We start from the raw sequence: 26,540 nt of genomic DNA on the forward strand, positions 1-26,540 counted from the left end.
TGTATCCTCTTCTTTCGGGGGTACATCTTCCTTGGTTTTCAAAGCGTGTCCCTGAGGCTGGTTTGTTGGGCTAGGACACCATGCTGTGACATAGGAGAGAGTCTGTCTGCAAGAGGGAGAATTTGGACATGAATGTGTGGGGGTCACAGGTATCAGTCAGATCCTTTCCAGTCAGCTCTCTTGTGAGGAGGCAGCACCACAAGGAGGGAGATGGTGTGGGGAGGGGCCCACATTTGGACCCTGGTTCAAATCTTGGCCTTGCCATTTTCTAACTCTAACTCGGGGCAATCTCTGATCCTTACTTTCTTTCACTGCCAAGTGAAAATAATAGCAAGATTAGGTATTAAACAGGATGTTTCATTCATTCAATAAATGTTGATTGAATACTTGCTGTATTCTAAGAATGGGTCTAGGCTGTCAGTAGAGCAGGATACAAAACAAACACGCCTGCCCGGCCAGAGCTTGTGTTCTAACGTTACCAGCCTCGTGTGTAAACACTCGAGGATGATGAACATGGATGTTTGAGCAGTGTTCCTTTACTTTCCTCCCTGGAGCCCCAGAATTTCCAAGTCTGCTCTTTTTCTAATGTATATAGGTCCTAGGAAGCCAGAAGCTATATTCCAGAGAGAACAAAACTGTGTGATACAGCTTGGCTGGTGTGGCTAAGTGATTGAGCATTGACTAATGAACCAGGAGGTCATGGTTCGATTCCCGGTCAGGGCACATACATGGGTTTTGGGCTCAATCCCTAATAGGCGCTATGCAGGAGGCAGCTGATCAATGATTCTCATTGATGTTTCTATCTCCCTCTCCCACTCCCTCTCTGGAAAAACTTTACAAAAAAAAGTTCCGTGATATGGATGAGAGTTCTGAGTGTGCCTTTTTCTCCTAGGTTCTGGTTCTCCGTGAGCTGGCTGTCAGCGTCCCCACCTTCTTCTTCCAGCAAGTGCAGCCCTTCTTTGACAACATTTTTGTGGCTGTGTGGGACCCCAAACAGGCCATCCGTGAAGGAGCTGTAGCCGCCCTTCGTGCCTGTCTGATTCTCACCACCCAGCGGGAGCCCAAGGAGATGCAGAAGCCTCAGTGGTACCGGGTGAGAGATGGTTCCCTTCCAACCACCAGCAAAGCACATGCTCACAGAGGATCGCTGGGCCTTGGGCAGCAACAGGCCCCTAGCCACACAGCAGTGTCACGTTTATTTTTGTCTCATAATTTTTTTAAGCTCAGTATAAATAACAGTTATTTTATTTCAATAAAACAAAGATTCATGGGTAGCATACCATTATTCCATATACCACTAAGACGGAAAATATGATGCCAATTAAACTGTGACTCAGTGCCTTCTTGTCAACAACGATAAGATATTTCTTTCCAGATAAATTAGGGGAAAATGGGTGCCTCAGAATCGATGAAATACGGTTGATACTAATCTAGAAAGTGCCAGTTCTCTCTAGAATCCTGAGCTCTGTGCTGATTGCTCTTGACAAGAGGGTTTACTAAGGAGCCTTATACAACAAAAACCCTGAACATGGGATTGGAGACTTGGGTTCTAGTTTTGGCTTTGCTATGTGACCTGGGACAGGTCACGTAATTTCTTTGAACTTCTATTTTTTATTTATTAAAATAGGGCTGGAATGGTAGCTGCCTCGTGGTATTGGGACAGTTGAAGCTAAATTAAAGGCGAGAGTTTGGTGAGTCAGTATCATCGATGATACTGGTACAAGGCACTGAGCAGGCATGCTAACACCTATGAACCCCCATATAGATGGGGTTTGCCTGTGTTCTCTAACTTTGGACATTGGGTAACTAAGGGATTCTCTGTCTCTTCATAGCACACGTTTGAAGAAGCTGAGAAAGGGTTTGATGAAACCCTGGCCAAGGAGAAGGGCATGAATCGGGATGATCGGATCCATGGAGCTTTGCTGATCCTCAACGAGCTAGTCCGAATCAGCAGCATGGAGGGAGAGGTGAGAAGCCATGTCAGGGGAGTCAGGCTTCTCCTCTTACACCCTGAGCAAGACAGCAAGATCCTTGCCTCACGGAGCTGACATTTTATAGGGGAAACAGGCAGTAAACAAATTACCTCCTTTAGCTTCCTTTTCCTCACTTTTGACAGGGGTTTTACTCACCTCATTGAGTTCCTGGGAGGTTTCTCGATACATAGAGGGAATTCCTTAGAGATTTGCCCAGCCATGTATAACGTGGTGCTTCCACGGTCGCCCAGACAGCTCTGGGATCTTTGTTTCCTCTCAATAAAACAGGATAGTATCTCCTAACTCACAGATTTAAATGAAATGCTCTTATTGTGGTACTTTGTCAATTACCAAGAACTATCCAAATGTAAGATGGTATAATTTCCTAATACTATGGGCAAGCTACATCATATATATTAAGAGCTAGAATAATGCAGCATGAATAAAACATTACATTCTAGCAGGGAGACGGACAATGCACAAATAAGTAAATCTGTATAGTGTACCTTATAGCAATGCATGCTATGGAGAAAAGTAGGGCAGGGAAAGGGAGTAAGGATGCTAGCATGGATTAAGGATTACCTTTTAAAAGTGGTGATGTTTGAGCACAGTGATGGGAGAGGTGAGGAAAAAGCCATACGAGTACCTGGGGAAGAGCAATCCAGGCACAAAGGCCCTGAGCAGACAGGAGTACGCCGCTCTGTTTGGGAGCAGCAGGATCACCATGGTGGCTGAGCAGAGTGGGAGGAGGGAGGTAGTAGGAGAGGGGGTCAGAGGATGCCTGGGGCAGGGTGGGGGCACATCACATAAGGTCTCAGAAGCCACCCTGTCAACTTTGTATGTGAAATGGGAAGCTATTCATGGGTTTAAGCAGTGGAATGGCATTTGATTCATGTTTCAAAAGGATCGCTCTGGCCACTGTTGAAATGGCTTATGGAAGGGGCAAGGGTTGAAGCCAGGAGTCTAGTTCAGCGAGAACTGCAGCAGTCTTAGCAGGGGACCTTTGTGGCCTGGACCACAGTGGCAGCTATGGGTACCAGGGGTGGCTGGGTTCTGAGTGTGGGGTTTGGAGGTCGATGGGAGAGGGAAGAGTCCAGGTGTTCGGCCTGGGAAACTGGAGTTGCCATTTACTGAGGGGGAAGATGGAGATGGGAGGGGCAGGTTAGACTGGCTACGGGGTGGAACGGCATCTCAAGATGGTAACTTCAGCTAGCATTGGAGAAGAGAGAGCGTCTGAGATCCCGAGGTCAAGAAATGAGGAGCAACCATGGCGGGAAGGCCCTAGGTCCAAGAAGGCAAGTGAAGAAAGACTTTCAGGGAGGAGGAAATAGTGAGTTGCATCAAATGCTGCAGAGAAGTCACATAGGTAGAGGGCTGAGAATTGGCCATCAGATTTAGCAGCGTAAGAATCATTGGAGACCTTGACATGAATAGCATATAAGATTTGGCGAGGGCAGGTAGGGTGGAATCTGTTGAGAAAAGTTTGGAAGTTTAGAAAATTGTTTCATGTTCTTAGTTTGGACTGTTAAGGATGAATTGCTAAGCAGCCCTTTGGATAGGGAACAGATGTGAGTTCTGTGCCAGCCAGCATGTGGCACACCTCCTATGGAATTCCTAGGGTTCTTAGAAAATGATTTGCCTAAGTTGTTTCTACCTGGGTTTCCGGCCAGAAGCAAGAGAGCAGAGTGGCCTTAACAGGATGCTGCAGTGGGGCTGCCTCTCACCTTAGCAAGAGACTTCCTTGCTGTGATCTTGGGTCTGTAGGCAAAGCAATTTGCAAATCAGCTTTCCCAAACCACCCTGGGTCGGGGCAGGGCGAGTCCTTGGCAGTCGTACCCTACTGCTTCTTTATTGTTCAGTAGGTGGTGCTCTTTGACCTAAATTAGAACAAAATTTTGTTCTAATCTGTTATCCCAGTAGGTGGCCTCGTGTAAGGGTCTGGGGAAGCCATCATCCTAAAGTTGAAGAGTGGCCACCATCCGATTTGGAGTTAGATTCTTTCAGGGGAGGGCAGATGTGCTGCCCTGTAGGCTCACGGTTCCTGGGCAAATGCTACTTGTAAGTAAAAATGGTGTTTTCCCCCCACATATGCAGCGCCTGAGAGAAGAAATGGAAGAAATAACACAGCAGCAGTTGGTCCATGACAAGTACTGCAAAGATCTCATGGGCTTCGGAACAAAACCTCGTCACATTACCCCCTTCACCAGTTTCCAGGCTGTACAGCCCCAGCCGTCAAACGCCTTGGTGGGACTGCTGGGCTACAGCTCTCACCAAAGCCTCATGGGATTTGGGGCTTCCCCCAGCCCAGCTAAGTCCACTCTGGTGGAGAGCCGGTGTTGCAGAGACTTGATGGAGGAGAAGTTTGATCAGGTGGGTGACGAGGCCCGCTCCCTCCTTCCAAGCTCCACACCTCCCTTTCCTTTGCCAACCCTGTCCCCTTCCTCTCTCAGGTGTGCCAGTGGGTGCTGAAATGCAGGAATAGCAAGAACTCGCTGATTCAAATGACAATCCTTAATTTGCTACCCCGCTTGGCCGCCTTCCGACCTTCTGCCTTCACAGGTGAGGATGTCTGTTGGAGACGTCATTACCCACTGTCGGGTTATTAAACAGAGAAGTGGTTCCAAAAAGTGATGTCTGCTCCTCATTTGAGGCAGTGCCAACTAGAGGCTAGTCTCTGGTGTCTTTGCCTCCTGTCCAGTTTCAGTCGTGTTAGTTCAGGTTTTCTACAGACGTCTAAGGCAGCAGAAGGTACAGGCCCAGAGGCAGTTCTGGAGCCAAGCAAGTTCCCATGTATGGAAGCCAACAACAAGGCCATAAACAGACTAAAAAGAGACCAAAGGAAGGGAGTTTCGTTTTAGACACTCGGAGGGGCAGGGAGAACTAGGCGACTGTCCTGCTTCTGCCTCCGAGGAGGTCACTGATAGCCTCTCCACTCCCAGGAAGAAAGGGCGGGATGTCCCACAGGCAGCTTTCATGGGTCAGAGGCTGTGGGTTCCCATGTTCCTGCCTTTGTCAGCGGGAAGAGCATTCCTGGCTCCTGAAGGTGGCCCACCGCTTCCCTGAGGCCTTCCTGGATTGCTCCAGCGGGAAGTATTCCTGCCCCTTCCATTCCTGCCCCAGCTGTGCAAAGGCGTGTGGGTCAGACCTGGGGTGATCCTGCCTCGGTCTGTAGTGGAGGTTTTGGACAGTAACATTAAGACAGCAACCCCTGCCTCACATGGACTGCATTAGTTCCTGAGCACCTGCTCTGAGTGCCTGGCACAGAGTAAGCCCTCAAACATGGAAACTATGACTGCTGCCTCTAGATACTTCAAATCCATTTTAGAAATTAGGTGAAGCCGATCACGGTACTGCTCCAGTTGCCTGCTCATGTTTATGTCCTGTTTCACCTCCATATGTGCTGAGCGTAGAGGCCCCTCCGGGACATGTCCTTGTACTTCACTGTGGTGCACACTGAAGCATTTAGGACCAAGTAAGAGCCAGGAGCATAAGTGGAAGGCCGGCCTGACCCTGGGCAGATGCCATTCCCCAGCACAGATTCATTTCACGCCGCCCCGCCCAGATGCAGGCAGGAGAAATACAGAGCCGTTGAGCTGTTCAATGTGCCTTGTGCGAGAACAGAACTGCTGCGTTGCATAAGGACAAGACAATTAGCCACATAAAATCACTGAGCCAGAGAGAAATGATGTTATGGAAATCACCCCTATTTTTTCAGCTTTCCATTCTTCCCACTCGATACCCAGCAGCTTTTTTCTCTTTTAATGACCAGACGTGCCCCTGTTCAGTAGAGCTGGAAACGATCTTGGGTTGAAAGTGTGGTTCAAAAGAAAACCCGAATAACTAGGCCAAATTTGATGGAAGTCTGGCCCGGTATGGAAGCAGTTCCCTAAAGCTCAGGGGACCCCTGAGTTATTCTTTTGAAGTGGGCTTTTGTTGTTTTATTAAATAATATACTAAAATATGCCATTGAAACTCAGCCTGGGCTGCCTCCAAAGTACATGTCTCATCAGGAAAGTGATGCTTATTTAAAGTTTGTAGTTTAGAAGTCATTGCTTGACTTTCCTGATGATGTCAGCTTTCTGAACATCAAACATACCCTAAGATTGGGTTGGAATCTCTAACAAAGTCAGATTCCTAATCTCTTAGGGGTGCTAAATCTAGAAAAGGAAATTCTCTTGAATTAAGTCCGTGTCCTGCTGAAATGCTGTTCCCCTTTGCACAAGCATAGTTTTCCTTGTTGTACTCTGGTTGTAGGGTTGTGTCACCGTGGTCTTCTGACTGTTTCCAAGCCCCAGCATGCTTTAATGTCATTTGCTCACAAGAGCTGTGGGAGAAGCCGTGTCTTGTTAGAATAAATATAGTGATGTGCTGTTTGGGAGTCTAATGCACTGTCTCCCAACTGAGGCTCAGAAGCCCTAACCTAATGGATGTGAGGTCCTTCCCTCTCTGCTGTTATGTGCTTCTGGTGCACAGACTCGGGGCCAATAAAATGGAAGAGAAGAAATACAAGAAGAGGCAAGGATCAAGAAATTCCAGCCTTCACAGGAGTAATAACACTTTAGCTTAAATTGCCCAAGAATCACCTACCCATGCACATTGGCTTATGTAAACTTAATGAAAACACGCATGTGGCTTTCCAAATTACAGACTCAATCTTGTTCTATTAAGTATAACTGTAACAGGAATCTCTAGGTAATGGCAGTGATTTCTAGGCCTGAGCTAAATGCAGTGGTCTGTCTATTGCAAACAGTATTTAGTATTACTTTAAATTTTCAATATAATATAAAATAGTTTAGGTGATCCTCTCTGTTTTTAAACCAGATGTAACATATATTCCTTAAACAGGAGGATGTAATCTCTTCCTCAAAATATAACGCTAACGGAACAATTATGTGATGCTGTTTTGGAGACCCTGTAAGTTTTGTGGGGGGTTTTAATTAAAATTTTTACATTTTTAGTATTTCCAAAAGGTGTTTTTGAAGAGTGATTGTCAAGCATAAGTCTTTGGTTATTTAGTACATCCTCTAAATTCTTCTTACCATCTTTCTAACAGGCATTTTAAATTTATTCTTAAATCTAAGTGACTTATGGGAACTCTGACCTTTGACATATGGACCAACCCTGACCTGGATTCATACACTGTCTTTTCTGCGTTCAGATACCCAGTACCTCCAGGATACCATGAACCACGTCCTAAGCTGTGTCAAGAAGGAGAAGGAACGGACAGCAGCATTCCAAGCCCTGGGGCTCCTTTCCGTGGCAGTGAGGTCTGAGTTCAAGATCTACCTCCCTCGTGTGCTGGACATCATCCGAGCAGCCCTGCCCCCTAAGGACTTTGCCCATAAGTAAGCACCTCTGTTTTGATTTCCCCTGCCACCCTCGTTGGGAGAGGAAGGATACACCAGTCATCTCCATGGAGCTTAAGCCCGTTCTCTGCCTCCTCAACTTCCATGTCATAGCAAAATCTTATAAAGAACAGCCCTTCCTCATTTGAGCTCCAACCTTTTCCCAATGAAATGGCATTGATGCGGATATTTTGGGTTGGTTGTATACCCTGTGAGGATGTTAGGTGCCAGTGCTGTTTTCAATATTATTACTTACTGGGATCACCTGATTTTGCTCTTTTCTCTGGCTTTCAAAGGTCTTAATTTGATATATGACTTTTAAAGAGAGACTCCTAGACTGGAACTTAGTTGGATAAGTTATTCCACCTCTTGAAACTTTCCAGTGAATCAAGCATGAAAACAACCATTAGCACCGTCAAGATGGATAGGCCAGGGTGACTTCTCTCCGTCTTGGCGGGGGTCAGTGTTAATTAGAATCGTGTCTTTATATTTTCCTGTAGCAAGGATTGTTCTGATCAATGAATAAGCGTTACCCAATCTAAAGCCCAGTAATCTCATGCTAGGGAGAAGAATTTCTTTCCATATAATGGCTGCGCCCTGCACTTACGGTCCCTAATGTACACATTGTTCAGTTTGCTTCCTAACTAGGTACGTTGGCCAGAACCACACTAAACCATGTGGTGCCCTTTGTGTGAATTGGGCGCCTTCCTCAAGACACTTTACTGCCATCTGCTGGATTGTTGTTTTAAATGCTGTGGCTTGATCCACAGTGACTGCTGTGTGGACCCCCTAGAATTGTGCAGTAGATAACCTGCACATGTGGTGACCCGAGGCAGTTTTGAGTGGGGCCTCCCAGGATGTTGTTGGGTCTAAACCAGCCCCTCCCTGTTCTCTGCAGGAGGCAGAAGGCAATGCAGGTGGATGCCACGGTGTTCACCTGCATCAGCATGCTGGCTCGGGCGATGGGGCCAGGCATCCAGCAGGATATCAAGGAGCTGCTGGAGCCTATGCTGGCGGTGGGACTGAGGTGAGTGTCAGAAATCTCAGCCTTCCCTCTCGCTGGTGGGGTGAGGCAGGAGCCACAGTATTGTGACTGTGTTGAAAGAGTGAGGCATGGTGGTTGTTTGGATGTTAAATTGGATAGGTAGGATAGTTCTCACTAAATATGTGGGCTAGTTTCAACACTAGCTAGCTATGTGATCCTAAGTTACTTCTCTGAGCCTTGATTTTTTCACCTGAAATGTGGGGATAATTGCATTTCCTGCTGTCTAGGATTGTGGGGATTAAGTGAAAGAGTTCATGAAATAGGCACTCTTAGCACAGTGCCTTCCATATAAGAAGTGCCCAATTGATGTTGGCAGCTATCGTTTATATGTTTATTGGGAAAATTGCTCAAGATCTCTACGCTAGTTCTCATCTATAACGGGTGGGGAACGTTTTTCTCCCAGGGATCATTTGGATAGTTTATAGCATCATTCTTGGGCCATACAAAATTATCAATTTAAAAAATCGCCTGCTACATTTGGTCAAATGTTTAATTAAATCACCCCTAATGCCTTGGCAGGGCCAGACCAAATGATTTTTTGTGCCTTACATGGCCCGCAGGCTGGACATTCCCCACCCCTGATCTATAAAATAAGGACAGTGCTGTCAATCTGACTCCCAGGTGGTTTATTGAGACTTGGCCTTCTACAGCAGTCGCATTATATTCAGCAAGTTCTCTCATGGCAAAAGCCAGAAACGCATTGTTTTGAAGTCTGTGACCAGGCCAGGGGAGTCAGACCGTTTATCCTGTAGTCTCCTATCTACTGTAAGACCGAGCAGTGAAGGGCCCGGCCCCCTTGCTGGACAAGGAGGATTGTTTCTTCCCAAGAACGGACTTACTGTCGTGTGTGCAGCCCATGCGTGACTGGTGCCTCCCTCTCAGCCCCGCCCTCACAGCCGTGCTCTACGACCTGAGCCGTCAGATTCCACAGCTGAAGAAGGACATCCAAGACGGGCTGCTGAAGATGCTGTCCCTGGTCCTCATGCACAAGCCGCTCCGGCACCCAGGCATGCCCAAGGGCCTGGCCCACCAGCTGGCCTCCCCCGGCCTCACCACCCTCCCTGAGGCCAGTGATGTGGGCAGCATCACTCTTGCCCTTCGCACTCTTGGCAGCTTTGAGTTTGAAGGTAAGAAATTGCAATCAATCTTGGAAGACAGTGAGTGATGCTGGGAACCTTGAGAATGGAATGAGGGTGTCTAGAATTCCTGGATCTAGCAGCTCATCTTTCCTAGAGTCTTTCTGTATATTGTTAATTCCTACTGCTTGTTTCTTTGTCCCATACTGTGCTTTAGGGCAGATGGTGTTTTAGGAAAAGTGTGCTTTGGTCCAAGGAAAAGCCAGAGATGGATCCCCTAGGCCAGTGGTCAGCAAACTGTGGTTTGCAAGCTGCGGTTTGCCGCTCTGTTGACTAATGCGTTTGCCAACCACTGTCATATACTACCCTTTACCTCTTTGCACAAATTATGCCACAATTGCCTAATCCTCACAGCTTCCAACTACATGGTAATATTTAATCTAGTCCAGTGGTCAGCAAACTCATTAGTCAACAGTGCGGCAAACCGCGGCTTGCAAGCCGCAGTTTGCCGACCACTGCCTTGACTCCCCACCTCCAGGTAGCTAAGATGGTATTTAGTGCTTTAACATGTGTGAGCATGGGTTCTGGATGTTTGTATTCCTGTGGCTGTGTGATTTCCAAGAGTGCTGTGCTGTAGTTCAGTTTGGAATTCCAAGCTGCAGGTAAACCCCACTAATTCCCTAGAGAGATTTAGTTCAGGAGAGAAAAAGGGACACTTTGAAATTTAGGATCATGTAGGCGGTCTTAGTCAAGCCTGTAGGGAAACAAGCAAGTACCAAAAACCTAAACATGCCGTCTGAATATGGATAGCCATCTGTGTTTTCCCCATTGCAGTTCCTTCATCACATTGATTAACGTCCAGGACAATTTCTTTGTAATGAATAGCAAGTAGCTATATTTAAACCCAGCATACATCAGACTCTCTTTTTGGTATTTAAATCAGGAACTCAAATAGACAAGGTAAATTTGATCAAAAATTATTTTACTCTCTGGACTTGGTTCAGAATAAAACAAAATGATTTATTCTCTGAAGGGGATAAAAGACAGGATCGGAGAATGCCTGTTTTCTGTCCCCCAGCTCCTCCGCCTCCCTTCTGCCTTTCCAATGATTGAAGGCTCATTGTTAGGAAGAGTTCTGAGTCAATGTCTTGCTGATCAATATCTTGTTGAAAATTGAATGATAGCCATAAAGTAGAAAATGCTTCTAGCAAGTTGCAGACCTATTGTCTGAAGCAGCAGCGATTGTTCTGTTTTCTCTCTGCTTTATATCCAGGACACTCTCTGACCCAGTTTGTCCGCCACTGTGCGGATCATTTCCTGAACAGCGAGCACAAGGAGATCCGCATGGAGGCCGCCCGCACCTGCTCCCGCCTGCTCACGCCCTCTGTCCACCTCATCAGCGGCCACGCACACGTGGTGAGCCAGACTGCAGTGCAAGTGGTGGCGGACGTGCTCAGCAAGCTGCTCGTGGTCGGGATAACAGATCCCGGTAAAGTTTATTAGACAGACACAGTCTCGGGCAGTTTAGAGGGTTGGGGCAGTTTCATTGCATGGCCTCTCCAGAGACCTTCAGCCTCGTGGCATCCAGCTCTTTCTCTGCCAGGGCGTGAGGCTTGGCTGCTCCATCCTATTGTAAGATAATCTGTCTTTAATTCTGTTCTCTTTGTTCCTGTGAGTAGAGAAGAGAACGACAGGTTAGATGAGAGAAGGGTATCTGGAATCCTCTCACTGGGCCCACGGCAGTGGAGGGAACACTGGGAAGGGCCGGAAGGATGAGCGCATTGAAGAGGTGTTCAAAGGCTCACTTGTTCTTGCAGACCCTGACATCCGCTACTGTGTCTTGGCATCCCTGGATGAGCGCTTCGATGCGCACCTGGCCCAGGCAGAGAACTTGCAGGCCCTGTTTGTGGCCCTGAATGACCAGGTGTTTGAGATCCGGGAGCTGGCCATCTGCACGGTGGGCCGGCTCAGCAGCATGAACCCGGCCTTCGTCATGCCTTTCCTGCGCAAGATGCTCATCCAGGTAACGATATGACAATCAAATCCGGAGGCACTGGGCAAGGACTTTGATCATGGCAGCTGTTGGGAGAAAGAGAATTTAAAGATAAGATTGAGATACCTGGTAAAAGCCACACTTGGCTCCAAGGCCCACGTTCCCCCGGCTTTCTAATTGGCAATTCTAGTGTTTATCACCTCTTGTCAGTCTGACTCCAGTGTGCCTCCTAGTCCAGACTCACCTTTCACACAGCTTTTTCCTGGCAAGTGACCAGCGATTCCATTTCTTGGCGCTCTTCGCTGCAGATGGTCTTCCCAGCACCCCTGTCCTTCCAGGCTCCTGCTTTTCTTGCTGATGCTAGCTCAAGCACAGAGGCCAAATGTGAGGTTCCAACATTGTTTCTCATAGTTATTGCTCCTGGTCTGTGGTCCTTGGCTTTCATTCTTAAGCAGAGTGAGATGCCAAGCTAAGCTGCTTGGACTAGAGCCTGCGGTAAATTCAGATTGACATTGCTGGTAGATCCAGTAGGATTTTCTATTCTGGCTGAAACCTGTCTTGACCTACCCAACTAAGCTTTCTGGCCTCCTGTGAGCAATGTGTGGTTCAGTCCTTCCTGCCTCCTGTTACTTCTGCCCACCTTTTCTGGGTCTCAGTGTGGCTCACCCAGTCATGTCCTTTCCCTCCATTTCTACCCTGTCCCCACCTCACCTTCTGCTTCCTGACTCTCTCCCATGGTTTCTTTTGAAATAAACATGTTTCATAACATATAAATAACTTAAACATAGAAAATCATTACTATATACGTAACTTTTACCCTAGAGAATTGTCATTTATTCACACTCTGTCATAATTAAAGTGACCACAAATTATATCGTCATTCCTAATATTTTACTTAACCAGGAGTCTTTAGTCAAGGACTGAGGAGTGCTGAAAATGTTTTTTAATAAGTTAAGAAAATTAACAAATAATAAACCCCAAATATATGAAAATAAATTAACATGATTTGGAATACATTAACATAATTTTTAAAATCAATAACATAATTTTAAAAGTGAGACATTGTAAAAGGCGAAAGATTTATGCAATCTGAAGAGAAACCAGAGTATAAAAGTGAGACATTGTAGTCCAGCCATGGTGGCTCAATGACCTGCTGTGACAGGAAAGACAGGCTGCAAAGGGGATCCAGAAAATCAGGGTTGATCTAAGTCAGTAACCAAGACAAAACACAATCCCACATTGTGGACTCCTCCTCTGGGTAGCAGAGTTAGCATGAGCTTTGTTTTTTTCACTTTCCTCACTTTTCAGAGATTTCCTCTGGCAACTTCAACTCTTCAGAAGTCTGTCTATAATAAGTTCTTAGCCCAGCCAGTGTGGCTCTGTGGTTGAGCATTGACCTGTCGAACCCGGGGGTCACGGGTTTGATTCCCAGGCAAGGCACATACCTGGGTTGTAGATTCAGTCCCCATTGTGGGGTGTGCAGGAAGCAGCTGATCAATGGTTCTTTCTCATTATTGATGTTTCCTTCTCTCTCTCCCTCTCCCTTCTCTGAATTCAATTAATATGTATATATATATATATATATATATATATATATATATATATTTTTTTTTTTTTTTAAAGTTCTTAATGTCTATGTCACATGAGCATAATGTGCAATTTGTTAGTGTTTGAAGGATGTCAGAACAGTCACGTTATCTCTGTTCATTAAGGTCCTTGGGGATTGATTCTATTGCTGTAATCCCTAACTGTTTGGGTTTACTAGATGTGCCTGAAACCACTACTGAATGTCAGTATTTCTCCCACATCATAGCTGTTCTGACTGTTCTTGGATTCCTTTGTAATTTTCATAGGCACTCTTAGTAACTTGCTGTCCTGACAAAGGTTTTTGCAGCAGAGAGCCTTTCCTTCATTCCTCATTTCTGCAAAGCACTGCTCACAGCTGTCCCTTCTCAGTAGTCTGTGCCTGCTGCACTGTTAAAAGCTGTGCTCTGGAGAGGACTGTGGGCACCTGGGTGCTGTGATGGGGAGGCGGGGCTACTTTCAAACAGTTTTTCAGTTGCTGCTGAATCCCAGACTGAGCTGCAGAGATACCCTTTACGTAGAGAGTATCAGGCAGGCTACCTCATCCACAGTTAAGTAGAGAGTACTAGGCAGCTACCTCATCCACAGTGTTGTTCTGGTTCCTTCTCCTGTCTACACTTTCCCTTTGACACGCAGTTCCTCTCTGCAATTTCCTCTGCTATACTGAGCCTTTCTTCCCGCAGATTTTGACTGAGCTGGAGCACAGCGGTATTGGAAGAATCAAAGAGCAGAGTGCCCGCATGCTGGGCCACCTGGTCTCCAATGCTCCCCGACTCATCCGCCCTTACATGGAGCCTATTCTGAAGGTAACTCACAACAGAGAGAGAATTGCCACTTGCTCTGGGTTGTCTTATGCCTGCTCATTTGGGGTAATGAGAGTGTTTCAGTGCTCACTGGCATGATGAGCAAACTGGACAGTTTCTTTGGCCCAGGGACAAAGGCCACATCAAGTACCCTCAGTTAAAGAATACCAAGAAGCTCACAGATTACAGCAAAGGCTCTCCTTATAAGAGATCTGCTTCAAGCCCATCCTCAGATGTGTGCTTGGAAAGAAGTAGGTGGTTTGCAAAAATGATGAAAAAATGAGCTTTAAAGTCTGAAACAACCTTCAAATTTGAACATGTTAGAGCCATGTGTGGTCTTTCATAACTTAGGTGAATCAGGGCAGATGATCACACCAATATAATTTAGAGGAGGCATGGGAAAAGTTTTTAAATCATGGCACTTCCCAGATCTGTCATGTGTCAGACTTGTGCACAGCATGGAGGAAAGTTTAAAAATCCACTTTCCAGAGAAATCCTGGCTTAGTCATAAGCCTAGAAGTCATTTCCCGACGCCTGAGGTGTTCTCGGTGTGAAGTTTGCTTTTATTAGTATAAAAAGAAGGTTTCTTGTGGGCTCTGGCCTGCGTTCAGTTTCTCATACTTCGTTTCCATAGGCTTTAATTTTGAAACTGAAAGATCCAGACCCTGATCCAAACCCAGGTGTGATCAATAATGTCTTGGCCACAATAGGAGAGTTGGCTCAGGTAAGGAGACGGCTGCTTTTTTCCATTGGATGGAGGGAATACTATTTCACCTCTGAGGAAGTCAAAATACTTCTTAATGTCATAATTTCTAATCTTATCTACCACCCTCTTTTTCATGCTGTAGGTTAGTGGCCTAGAAATGAGGAAATGGGTTGATGAACTTTTTATTATCATCATGGACATGCTCCAGGACTCCTCTCTGTTGGCCAAAAGGCAGGTGAGTCTCACTGATTCCTGACGGCAGGACGGACGGACAGATTCCATGAGGCCAGGGCCTTGTCTCTGTCAGTCACCTCAGTGTCTCCAGCTAGCATCTAGCACATAATATGTACTCCGGAATATTTGCTGAATGAGAAAAGGGAAGAAAGACTTGGAGCCAGAATTAGCTGTCATCCTGGCTAGGAGTCACTTTCAGTAAGTACCCTGGCTGCCCAGTGCTGTTTCCTAGACAAAAGGAAATGCAAATCATCTGTCAGGGCCCCAGCCCCTATAGGGAAAAAGAAAGCCTTGGCCTTGGGCTGTGGATGCCAGCAGAGCTTTAGCCCGCCCTCCCCAGCTTGCCTTCCTGTTAGTCATTGAGGTCATTAGGTGACTAAACTAAAATTAAGGGCAGTTTTAATTTCCTTTTGAGTCAGACTTCTATTAGTGAGGCTGTTGTAAGGGCTGTGGATTTCCTTTGGGAGACGTGGGACTGTTCTTTACTTTGTGATTCAGTGATTGTCATAATGGTTTATAGCCTTGTTTTTATGTCCCAGCTCTCAGGATTTCTGTTCATGCATAGTATCTTTCCTGGGAATTCTTATTGGCTCAACTCACCACGTGAGCTTTTGTCTATCCAGGTGGCCCTGTGGACCCTGGGGCAGTTGGTGGCCAGCACTGGCTATGTGGTGGAGCCCTACAGAAAGTACCCCACTTTGCTCGAGGTGCTGCTGAATTTCCTGAAGACCGAGCAGAACCAGGGCACACGGAGAGAGGTAGGGAACATGGCGTGCTTAGTCTTCAAAGACTGCTGGGAAAATGGAGAGAGAGACACAAAAGTCTGTGGCATTAACATGCACTGACAATGTTGATTAGACTTCATGTCCCTCTCCATTCTGTTCATGTAGCTGGTCACTGGGTATGAATTGGGTATCATGGAACATGAGACAATACCCCTGAGAGCTGTTGTAATCTGATGTTTTGATGACTGTTTTCTTTTTCCCTCCCCTTCCCCACCCAGGCCATTCGTGTGTTAGGGCTTTTGGGGGCCTTGGATCCCTACAAGCACAAAGTGAACATTGGCATGATCGACCAGTCCCGGGACGCTTCTGCTGTCAGCCTGTCAGAATCCAAATCAAGTCAGGACTCCTGTAAGTTGAGGGGACCCATGAGAGACTTGCCAAGTGCTTACCTCGCAGAGCCCTTGCCAGCTATGTTTAGAAAGAGCTGGTTAACTATGAAATTAGAGCATATTGACTTGCTTTGCAACTTTGAATGAAAAGTCAGTACAGTGGTGCCTCGCATAACGAACGCCTCGCACAGCGAACTTTGGACAGGTTTTTCATGAAACCATCGGCCAAAAAGCAGAAAATGGATGAAGATGTGCAAGATTCGGTAGACTCTACTTAGTCTGTCTTAAAATTTTAAAAATGTGTGTTTTTTTTTTTAAAAAAATTATGTTTTTAGATGTATCTAAATAAAAATATATCATCTTAGCATATTTTTTTTTATGTCATCTTAGCATATTTTATGCTACAGAACGAATTATTTTTTTTAACATGTATTGTTATGGGAAAACGCGTTTCACATAACGAACTTTTCGCATAACAAGCTTGCTCCTGGAATGAATTAAGTTCGTTGTGTGAGGCACCACTGTAGTTTCCTCTTGAATCTTATCAGGAATGCTGCTTCCCAGTGCTCCAGAGTCCTCATATCTACCCAGGTTCTTTGTCAAAGGTCAACAGGCTGAGTCTGTACTCTCATTTTTGGGGCTGATGAGAGAGATGTAAAATATCACCCCAACATTTCTGTTCACATCTCATTCTTTGTTAGTGCTTCTCTGATGTTTTTTATTCCTGTGACACCCAAGGAGGAAGAGGGTAGAATTGTAATTGACAGGGAAATCTAAGGCAAGGCTCAGGAGCAATCAGACTGCAGGGCTCTTCTGCCAATCAAGTGGTCTGGCCCTATAGCCTCTTTGCCTTTGGACATACTGCCTAAGAGCTTGGATAGGGTGTGGGGATGCAGGCGAATTAAAAAAAAATAATAATTTTTATTGAATTCAGAGAGGAAAGGAGAGGGAAAGAGAGATAGAAACATCAAGGATGAGAAAGAATCATTGATCAGCTGCCTCCTGCATGTCTCCTACCGGGGATTGAGCCTGCAACCCAGGCATGTGCCCTTGACTGGAATCAAACCTGGGACCCTTTAGTCCGCAGGCCGACACTCTATCCACTGAGCCAAACTGAGCCAATTCTCACTGAGTGAGAATTTCCTAATCATACCCATTTTTCAACAGGACAGACTTATTTCCAAGTGTGGAAGTTCAACAACGACTCTCCCACAATCCAACAAAATGTTTTTTACCCAAAATTAAATAATCTGTTCCTAAGTTCTGTGGATGGGATCATGTTGCTTCAAATTTGTTCTTCTGTATTATAGAAGTGTACCTGGGATGTTACCCTGTCAAGAGCAGAGCCTGAGCCATGTCCCTCCCCACAAGTTCCCCTTCCTCAGCAATGCCAATCATCCAGTCTTACCCTGTCCTTACTGTACCATAAACCGCCCACCCCAAATCCTTGAGATCCTTGGCATTTACTACCACTCACTTATCTTAATTGCCATGGGCCCAAGCAGCTGCTGACAGATGTTTGCCTAATTTAATTCCCTGTATTTTCATGTGGGAGAGTAATTATTTTGATAGATGGTTTCAGCTACAAAGTTGTGAATTGTACTGGTAAGAAGCAATTTAAAGAAAACCCATCATGTACTGTTTTAGGCTTTAGTGGTTTAGGTAATAGGAAAGCCAAAAACTGTTTAGTTTTTGATACTGGTTCCTACTATATCCTGTATTTCCAGTGGTGCGTGTTGGAGCAAGGGAGAAAGATATGAATGCTAATGGCTGTCAGGAGGGTTTTTTTATTGTTATTAACCAAACCATGCTCTGCCTGAAGTCAGTCATGTCTCATACAGCTCATGTTCTCATTGTTCTGTCCTAGCTGACTACAGCACCAGTGAAATGCTGGTCAACATGGGAAACCTGCCCCTGGACGAATTCTACCCAGCCGTGTCCATGGTGGCCCTGATGCGGATCTTCCGAGACCAGTCCCTCTCGCACCATCACACCATGGTAGTCCAGGCCATCACCTTCATCTTCAAGTCCCTGGGGCTCAAGTGTGTGCAGTTCCTGCCCCAGGTCATGCCCACGTTCCTGAATGTCATTCGGGTCTGTGATGGGGCCATCCGGGAAGTAAGTAGCTATCAATAAAACCTTAACTTTCTGCTCTGAGCAACACCTGCAGGGAAGGTCCGTCTGCTCCTAAGCTTCCCAAGAATGCCCTCTGCTGGCTGTTGAACCTGATGCCTCTCCTCTTCCTGTTTTTCCTCCAGTGTAGATTTTCTCTCTTCTTTCAGATTTTATGTAACAAAAATTTAACTAAAGGACCACAAATCTAAGAGGCTCATGTTCCTCAATGCCTGTAATGTACTTTTATAGGAACCATTTCACAAAAACCGCCAGCAGTGATTCTGTGAGGAGGTGGCCAGGAAATAGGTAGGGAGTGCTCTCCTGAGTTGAACCTGTGCCGTGCAGTGACCAGTTCTAACCACCTTAGAAGCCAGTGGTGTCCCTGTCATTAGAAACAAATCCGAACTCACTTTGAGCCCAATCCCATATGTCCTGCCAATCTCACCTCTTCAGTTAATAAGTTCTGTAATTTTGTTATTCACTATTTAAAATACTTTATTTATCCCCAACTAGGCCAGGTTTCATATTATGAATAAGAGTGAAAATGTATATGTTCATCACTAAATTTTTTTTTTATATATATATATATTTTATTGATATTTTACAGAGAGAAGGAAGGGAGAGAGATAGATAGCTAGAAACATCGATGAGAGAGAAACATCAACTAGCTGCCTCCTGCACATCCCCTACTGGGGATGTGCCAGCAACCAACGCACATGCCCTTGACCGGAATCGAACCTGGGACCCTTCAGTCTGCAGACGGTCGCTCTACCACTGAGCCAAACCGGTTTCGGCCACTAAATTATTCTTGATAATGGAGGGCAGCAAAGACACAAGAGAGCCATAAAAATCTTTTGGAGATAAAAATCTTTGGGGGAAGGGCCTTTAGAATATGATTTACTACTTAATATTGAAGATCAAAACAAAATAAAAACTGTACCCTGAAGACCTCTTCTACTTGGAAAGCACTTAGGGTTTTCCTTCCCTAAGTCCTCCTATTCCCAGTTTTATTTAGTGGATGGCATTTCTACTTAGAGTTGCAAGGTATCAACCTAAATAGATCTCCTTATCCCATCCCTTCCCCAATTTGCTTGCTGGTTTAATTTCTTAGAGACGGTTAACTTAATAATTAAGACCTAATTAATTGAGTTAATTACTGAAAATGCATTTTTGCTCAGAATTGTATTATATAGCTGTATTTCTTTTAGAAAGTAAGTGGTAGTGAATTAGAGCTGAATAAACAAAAGGTGCATTTATAGTTGATTAAAGTTTTTTGTTGATTTTGGAGTCTGGTGACTTCAGAAATTCTTCAGTGATAGCTGGCATTCATTGAGCACTTAGCAGTATTCATGTTCCTGTTCTAGGGCTTCCCAGGTATTATCCCATTTAACTCTTGCAGCAAGCCTATGAGACAAAGACTATTGTCTCCATTTTCCCTCTGAAGAGGCTGGGTGCAGAGAGGTGAAATGAAGTTCACAAAGCTAATAGGTGCTAGAATGGCTCACACTAGCCAGTCGGGCCCCAAAGCCCCTGCTCTGCAGGACCTGTCATGCCTGATATATAAAGCCATTGATGGTTATTTCTAGCCCCCATCACCATCACTACCACATGTTTAAACCTAGACCTTGCTCGATAGAATGGTGTGAAAACTGATTCCATAGTTGTCTTTATTCATTCACATGGACTTCAGGTGAACCCAGAGTTCTGCGTCCTTCCTGGTGCCAATGTGCTGACCTCTGCTCTGTTTCAGTTTCTGTTCCAGCAGCTGGGAATGTTGGTGTCCTTTGTGAAGAGCCACATCAGACCTTATATGGATGAAATAGTCACCCTCATGAGAGTGAGTAGAAATTAACGCCTCAGTCTACTCCTCAGTGTTGGGTCTATGAACTCAGAGCACGTTTGGGTAAGGTGGACATTTTTCCATGGGTCCTGGTAGAACTCTTACAACCAAGTATAAGGTGGAGGAAGGTGTCCCAGTGACTTAGGAAAGGGGACAGAGGGTTATTGCTTCAGGCTCACAGGTACTAGAGAACCGGTGTGAAGTCTGCAGAGGAATCCTGAGGCAATTGTTCTGCCAGAAATAGGCTCTTGAGTTCTTTGCCTCACACACAACAAAGCAGTTTCACTTAATATCACAACAGTGGTTTACTATTCCCATGAAAGCCTCTTTAACTGCCCATAAAACAAGGGCCTAAGAGCTCTGGGCACTGGATTTCCTGGGCTATTGAATACGATGGACTCCTGTCAGGCAATAGTGCTGCTTCCCCTGCTGCCTTGAAAGGCATAAATGCCGCCTCTGACTGCAGTGGCACATGCGGGAAGGCTCACGACCCAGGTTTTATAACGTGCTGTCAGCAGGTGCGGGACTCCCCATTGATGGCATTAGCGATTTTCTATTGGAGTGTGAGGCCTGCTTCCTGCTGTTCTATATAATTTAAATGTCTCTGTTGGGAAGGTTGCTTGCAGAGATGGCTGTCCTCAAAGAATCAGAAGACAATTCTCCCATTGATTTCTGTTCTTCTATACCAGCCCTCTGTAGTTAGCTTGGAAGAAGCAGCAGGACTAAAATCAAAGTGGCTGGCTTCAAAAATGGAACTTCTCGAAACTGGGTCTCAGAACTGAAAACTCCTCCATGTGTGAATAATTAAAGCCGCTCTGTTCCCTGGCCGCTGCCACAGCAGCTCTGTGCACCGAAGAGCCAGGCAGAATGCTAAAGAGCCTGGCGGAGGGTCCTGGGGGAAGGGTAAGGGAGAAGCAGTGTATTTGTGTGTGAAGCTGAAGTGATCTGTGACTTATCCCCAAAAATGCTAATGACCAAAACATAGGGGTTTGAGGCAGGGAGCCTCACACCTGAAAAATAAAGCCTTTCTTTCTTCCAGGATAGAGAAGGTGCAACAGAGCTCCTTTTTTGGCTGTTGATCTTGGGGTTTTAATGAGCTCCCCTGAGCCCAGGAGGAGAACAGTCTGTGAACACTGATCCAGCCCACACCCCTGGGCAGGCTGCCTGGCTTCTCTGAGTAGAGCATCCCCTGTGAGGAGCCGAGAGAATACAGAGGGGAGGTAGGGGAGCTTTCTCTAAAGAAGGCAGAGTGTAGTACAAGTGAATAAACATCAGAAAAACAGTGGAGGCCATAAGATCTGTGGTGGTTCTTTGGCAAAGCTTTCTTATTAGAGAAAAAATAGCTTTTCCAAAGAGATTCCTTCTCGCTCCAAGCAGAGAGAAAGAACGTTTTACCAGCACCTTTTCGTATGGTTTTTACTTTAAAAACTATTATACTTAAAAAAAAAAAAAAATTAAGTACCTTATGCTTCTGTATAAAACCTTTCTCCTGAGGAGTTATCCTTTGTTTTTATTGGTTTCTACTCTGAATTACTTGGAGACCCAAGAGTATTAATAGGCATGTGTTGCCATTGTTATGGTTTCTATTATCAGAAGGTCTCCTGTGGAGGTTCCAGAGAAGGCAGGAGGCAGCTGTCTTTTTTACTTTAAGTGACAAAGTAACTGCTTTTCCTGGAGTCAGAGACTTGGACCAATTTGCCTTGTACTGCTAAGGCAGAATCTGTGGTCAATTGACCAAGTTTTTATTTTAGTAACTTTTATAGAATCTGTATACATAAAAGCCGAAGTGACTGTCTGACTGGTAGCTATGACATGCACTGACTACCAGAGGGCAGATGCTCAACACAGGAGCTGCTGAACTGTAGTGACTTGGCAGCTGAGGTTCTCCCAGAACCAGAGAGGAGAGAGCCTGCGGGTGTGTCACCCAAGGACCACCCTCTTGCAATCTGGGGACCCTCGGGAGACGTCGGAGAGGTTGTTTCAGCCCAATCCCCACAGGCCAGGCCAAGGGACCCCACCTGCCGGAGGGACCCTGCTCACTCTGCAGATGCCCTTTGAGCCACAGCGCCACCCCAGATGTGGCCGGCCGGGGAGGGACCAAAGGATTTGGTCCAGCCCATTCACCTCTCTGGCCACTTTCTAATTAATTTCCTTTCAGTGTGCACAAATTCATGCACCAGGCCTCTAGTGTAATTATATGTGTAGAAAAGTGCTTCTTTTTTTTATTTTAACGATGTTTTTATTTACTTTTTAGAGAGAGAGGAAGGGAGAAGGATAGAGAAACAGAAACATTGATGAGAGAGCAACATCATCAATCAGCTGCCTCCTGCACATCCTCCATAGGGGACTGAGCCTACATCCCAGGCATGTCCAGGAATCAAACTGGCGGCCTCTTGGTTCCTGGGTGGATGCTCAACCATTGAGCTACACCGGCCGGCTGAAAAGTGCTTCTTTTCTGCCACTCTCCAAGCCTGAAAATGATATTGGACCGTTGTCAGATGATAACTAACAAAGTCTAAATTCAGAAAGGGCAGGACACCTTGTTCCAGAGGAATAGCCCTTTGGGAGAGACCAGGTGATACCCAAAGTAAGGAACCCACCCTGGACTCCTTGAGAGCTCTAGGTGACATATACCTAGTCATATGTTCGTTCTGTAATGGTGTGTTTGGCTGGCTGGAGCATGCCAGCTGCTCTGCTAGATTCCGGGGAGACAGATGGATCAAAGGGGTTCTTGCCCTTACCTAGCTTACAGTCTAGCAGAGGGAGAGGAGCAATGAGAATTAAGTATTCCAGGTGCTAGAAAAGAGGAGGGCAAAGGGACCCAACATAGGTAACAGAAGAATAGGAAAGCCTTCACAGAAGTGAGGCTTGAGTCAGCTCTAGAAAGAGGTGCTCAACTCTTGCTCAGCTAAGAGGGGGATTCTGGGTAAAGAGCAGCATGAGCAAAGCACAAAAGAGCAAAGTAGCCTCGTGCATTCAGAGAAATGCAGTTTTAATGTGCTCACTGTCACTGTGACAGGATACAAGGAGGCCCAGGGAGAGCGGGAGAGAGGAAGGGTCCATCTTGGGGCGGACCGTGCTCACTCCTTTTGGCCATCTCAGGTCCTTGGTTCATACTTCAGCGGAGGAAACCTGGCTTTGCTCCTCTCTCCCCTCTTTCTAGGAATTCTGGGTCATGAACACCTCGATCCAGAGCACGATCATTCTTCTCATTGAGCAAATTGTGGTCGCCCTTGGGGGTGAATTTAAGCTCTACCTGCCCCAGCTGATCCCGCACATGCTGCGGGTCTTCATGCATGACAACAGCCCAGGCCGCATCGTCTCCATCAAGGTGAGTAGCCAGGACAAGAGGTTTCCAGCATCCATCAAGGTCAGCTGGGAGACAAGACCCTGTTCTGAGTGTCAGGGTGGTGCTTGATCCACAAGACTGCCTCCAAAGAATACTAACACCTGCTACACACAGCTTACAGTTTGCAGAATGTGTACTGTCCTCAATTATCCTTACGTTTTATCTCCTTTAATGGATTATTTTTGGTAAATGTTTTATCCCAGACCAATTTTTTCAGTTGTCTAGCATTGGATTCCTTACCAGTTGAAATAAGCTCAGAGAAAGCAAAGTAATCTGTAAGCAAAATAAAACGAGGGGAGAAAATGCTGCCGAAAGAATGTAGTTCAAAGCTACTTAATAAAGGCTTTTCAGAGTCCCCGCAGACGTTTGAATCCCCATAGCACTGCCCCTCCATGTACGTCAATACTTGAGCCCTGACTCCACCTGTCCGTTGCCGTGCTCTCGCTCCCTTTGCAGTTGCTGACTGCAATCCAGCTGTTTGGCGCCAACCTGGACGACTACCTTCACTTGTTGTTACCTCCCATCGTGAAGCTGTTCGACGCCCCTGAAGTCCCGCTGCCGCCTCGGAAGTAAGCACCTGCTCCTCGGGACGAGCTGCCCGCAGGCTTGTAGCATTTTGTTGAAAATGTCCTGTTTTAAGCCGGGACCGGTTTGGCTCAATGGATAGAGTGTCGGCTTGGGGACTGAAGGGTCCAGGGTTCGATTCCGGTCAAGGGCATGTACCTTGGTTGCGGGCATATCCCCAGTAGGGGGTGTGCAAGAGGCAGCTGATCGATGACTCTCTCTCATCGATGTTTTTAACCCTCTATCTCTCTCCCTTCCTCTCTGTACAAAAATCAATAAAATATATTTTTTTTAAAAAAAAAAGAAAAGAAAATGTCCTGTTTTAAAACTCCCATTTCGCCCTTTTTTGTTGTTGCAACTCCCATTATTTTATTTTATTTATTTATTTGTTTGTTTATTTCTAAAATATATTTTATTGTTTTTTTTACAGAGAAGAAGAGAGAGAGAGAGAGAGAGAGAGAGAAAAAGAGAGAGAGTTAGAAACATCCATGCGATCAATCAGCTGCCTCTTGCACACCCCCTACTGGGGATGTGCCCACAACCAAGTTCCATGCCCTTGACTGGAATCGAACCTGGGACCTTTCAGTCCGCAGGCTGATGTTCTATCCACTGAGCCAAACCGGTTTTGGCACAACTCCCATTATTTTAGTCCAGAAATGTTCCAGATTTATGGAAATCTTAACTGTCCCATCCCACTGAAATATATGTTGGATCCCTGTCACCCAAAACACCTCAGAAGCCATGCCTCCTCATTTGGCACCGATTGTTAAGGTAGCCCTCAGCCACTTCTCTTACTTTGGGGTTGTGTGTTAGCAGTTACTGTAGTTAGCGGTTGTTACAGGGCCGCTCTGGAGACAGTGGACCGCCTGACGGAGTCCTTGGATTTCACCGACTACGCTTCCCGGATCATTCACCCGATTGTTCGAACCCTGGACCAGTGCCCAGAGCTGCGTCCCACAGCCATGGACACACTGTCTTCCCTCGTCTTCCAGCTGGGGAAGAAGGTAAGGCAGTCTACACGGATGCAGTCTTCTGTCTGCCTTTGGGAAGAAGACTGTGAACTTCTCCATCTGTTAGTCTGTAGGCCTCCCACTCTGTCAGAAAACTAGGAATCATTGGTGCTTTTCCCCCTGCCTTTATTCAGCAAATATTTATGGAGCTGCCTGTGTAGAGGGTGAAGTGATGCTCTGGGGATAGCCTAATAAACAGAAAGGTGTCCTTGTTTTCACAGAGCTTTCCTTCCATTGAAGCCAAAGTGAATACATGCAATTTGTCTCCTAAGAGCGGCGGTGGGAGTGGGAGAGATGCTGCTTATTCAGGGTAGACAGGGAGATCTCTGAGAAGTTGCCATTTGAGCAGAGAGCTAAATAAAGTAAAGGCCCGATCCCAGAGCGTTGGATGCAGGCAGAAGGAAGAGCAATGCAAGGGTGGGAGGTGGCAGCATGCTTGAAGCGTCAGGGAACGGCAGGAGAGCAGTGAGACTTCAGAGGAGGAAACGGGGAAAGTGCTGAGGAAAGGTCAGAGATGGATTGGGGCATGGAAACTTGGTGTTGTAGGCTGGCTATATTCAAAATGTAGTCCCAGACGAGCAGTGTCCTAATCTCCATAGCTGGGGACTGTTATAGAGATGCAGATGCTCAGCCTCAGCTCAGACCCACTGAACCAGAAACTGGCTATAGAGCCAACCGTCTGGTTTTAAAAGCCCCCCAGCCCCCTGCGGTGATTCTGATGCCATTTGCACATGATTGTTGTAGCCATTGTACTTTGGCTTTTACTCCAGGAGCCAAGACTGGAAGTCTTTGGAGGATTTTGAGCACAGGACGACTATGATCTGACCTAAGATTTTTAAATGATGACTCTCAATGCCATCTGGAAGAGTAGCTAGGCCACAGTGGGAGCAGAGAGGCTGTTAAAAGGCTGTGGCAGTAACCCAGATGGAAGGTGGTGGGGATAGATTTATAGCAGGAGAGGATAAAAAGATTCTTCTGAGTACCGCAGAGCTAACCCCAGACTCAGAAGAAATAGCTATAATGTGGTGGGGGTAATGCTCTTTTCTCTACTTTCCACTCTCCAAAGTAATGGTTTCTGATCTCCTTCCTCTCCTGTTACAGTACCAAATTTTCATTCCAATGGTGAACAAAGTTCTGGTGCGACACCGAATCAACCATCAGCGCTATGATGTCCTCATCTGCAGAATTGTCAAGGTAGATTGCACTTCATTTTTGTTTCCAAGTCCCGTGTGGTCTTTCCTACTGGTATTGTTGTCATCTTACCTATGGGAATATATCTACATTTTAGTTCTCAACCAGGGATTGGCACAAAAAAAAAAAAAAAAAAAAAAAAATACATTTTTTAAGGTTTGCAGGCTACTAGATTGTGGTCTCTGTTGCAACCACTCAGTTCTGCCACTGCATCCTAATAGCAGCTATATGCACACATACGGATGGACCTGGTTGCATAGCAGTAATATTTTATTTATGGACACCAAAATACAATGCTCTAATAATTTTAATATGTCACAAAGTAGTAATCATCTTTTGCTATTTTCAACCCTTTGAAAATGTAACAACCATTCTTGGCTCTTGGGCCACACAGGCCCCATTGCTCACAGGTGCTTCCTCACTGCCAGTTGCATGCTCATACCCTTGTCAGTGCTTGTCAGTGACCCAGAGTGACCAGCACAGACTGGTCTGCAGTGGGGAATACAGCCTCGTTTTGTCCATCCTTGGAGCCATGCCTACCTAAATCCTGGCTCTTCCAGAAGGTGTGACCCTTGCAAAGCCTAAGGATGTTTTCCAA

At 45.9% G+C, this 26,540-nt stretch overlaps 1 protein-coding gene across 2 annotated transcripts in view; it reads left to right on the forward strand.

Annotated features, from left to right (window-relative positions):
* Positions 1-26,540, forward strand: part of MTOR (mechanistic target of rapamycin kinase) — a 103,518-nt gene that overhangs the window by 4,926 nt on the left and 72,052 nt on the right. For both annotated transcript variants that reach the window (XM_084875269.1, XM_084875270.1), the window contains exons 5-24: positions 893-1,093; positions 1,833-1,967; positions 4,068-4,343; positions 4,424-4,532; positions 7,132-7,318; positions 8,217-8,345; positions 9,246-9,490; positions 10,713-10,928; positions 11,257-11,462; positions 13,700-13,822; positions 14,454-14,543; positions 14,668-14,760; positions 15,383-15,517; positions 15,763-15,892; positions 17,741-17,991; positions 19,739-19,825; positions 22,992-23,159; positions 23,634-23,746; positions 24,583-24,745; positions 25,853-25,945. In XM_084875269.1, the coding sequence (XP_084731395.1) occupies positions 893-1,093; positions 1,833-1,967; positions 4,068-4,343; positions 4,424-4,532; positions 7,132-7,318; positions 8,217-8,345; positions 9,246-9,490; positions 10,713-10,928; positions 11,257-11,462; positions 13,700-13,822; positions 14,454-14,543; positions 14,668-14,760; positions 15,383-15,517; positions 15,763-15,892; positions 17,741-17,991; positions 19,739-19,825; positions 22,992-23,159; positions 23,634-23,746; positions 24,583-24,745; positions 25,853-25,945 (3,150 nt within the window). The remainder of the gene's footprint in view (positions 1-892; positions 1,094-1,832; positions 1,968-4,067; positions 4,344-4,423; positions 4,533-7,131; positions 7,319-8,216; positions 8,346-9,245; positions 9,491-10,712; positions 10,929-11,256; positions 11,463-13,699; positions 13,823-14,453; positions 14,544-14,667; positions 14,761-15,382; positions 15,518-15,762; positions 15,893-17,740; positions 17,992-19,738; positions 19,826-22,991; positions 23,160-23,633; positions 23,747-24,582; positions 24,746-25,852; positions 25,946-26,540) is intronic.

The sequence above is a fragment of the Pipistrellus hanaki genome (genome assembly GCF_964339955.1).
Source record: "Pipistrellus hanaki genome assembly, chromosome: 2".
In the NCBI taxonomy this organism is placed as follows: Eukaryota; Metazoa; Chordata; class Mammalia; order Chiroptera; family Vespertilionidae; genus Pipistrellus; species Pipistrellus hanaki.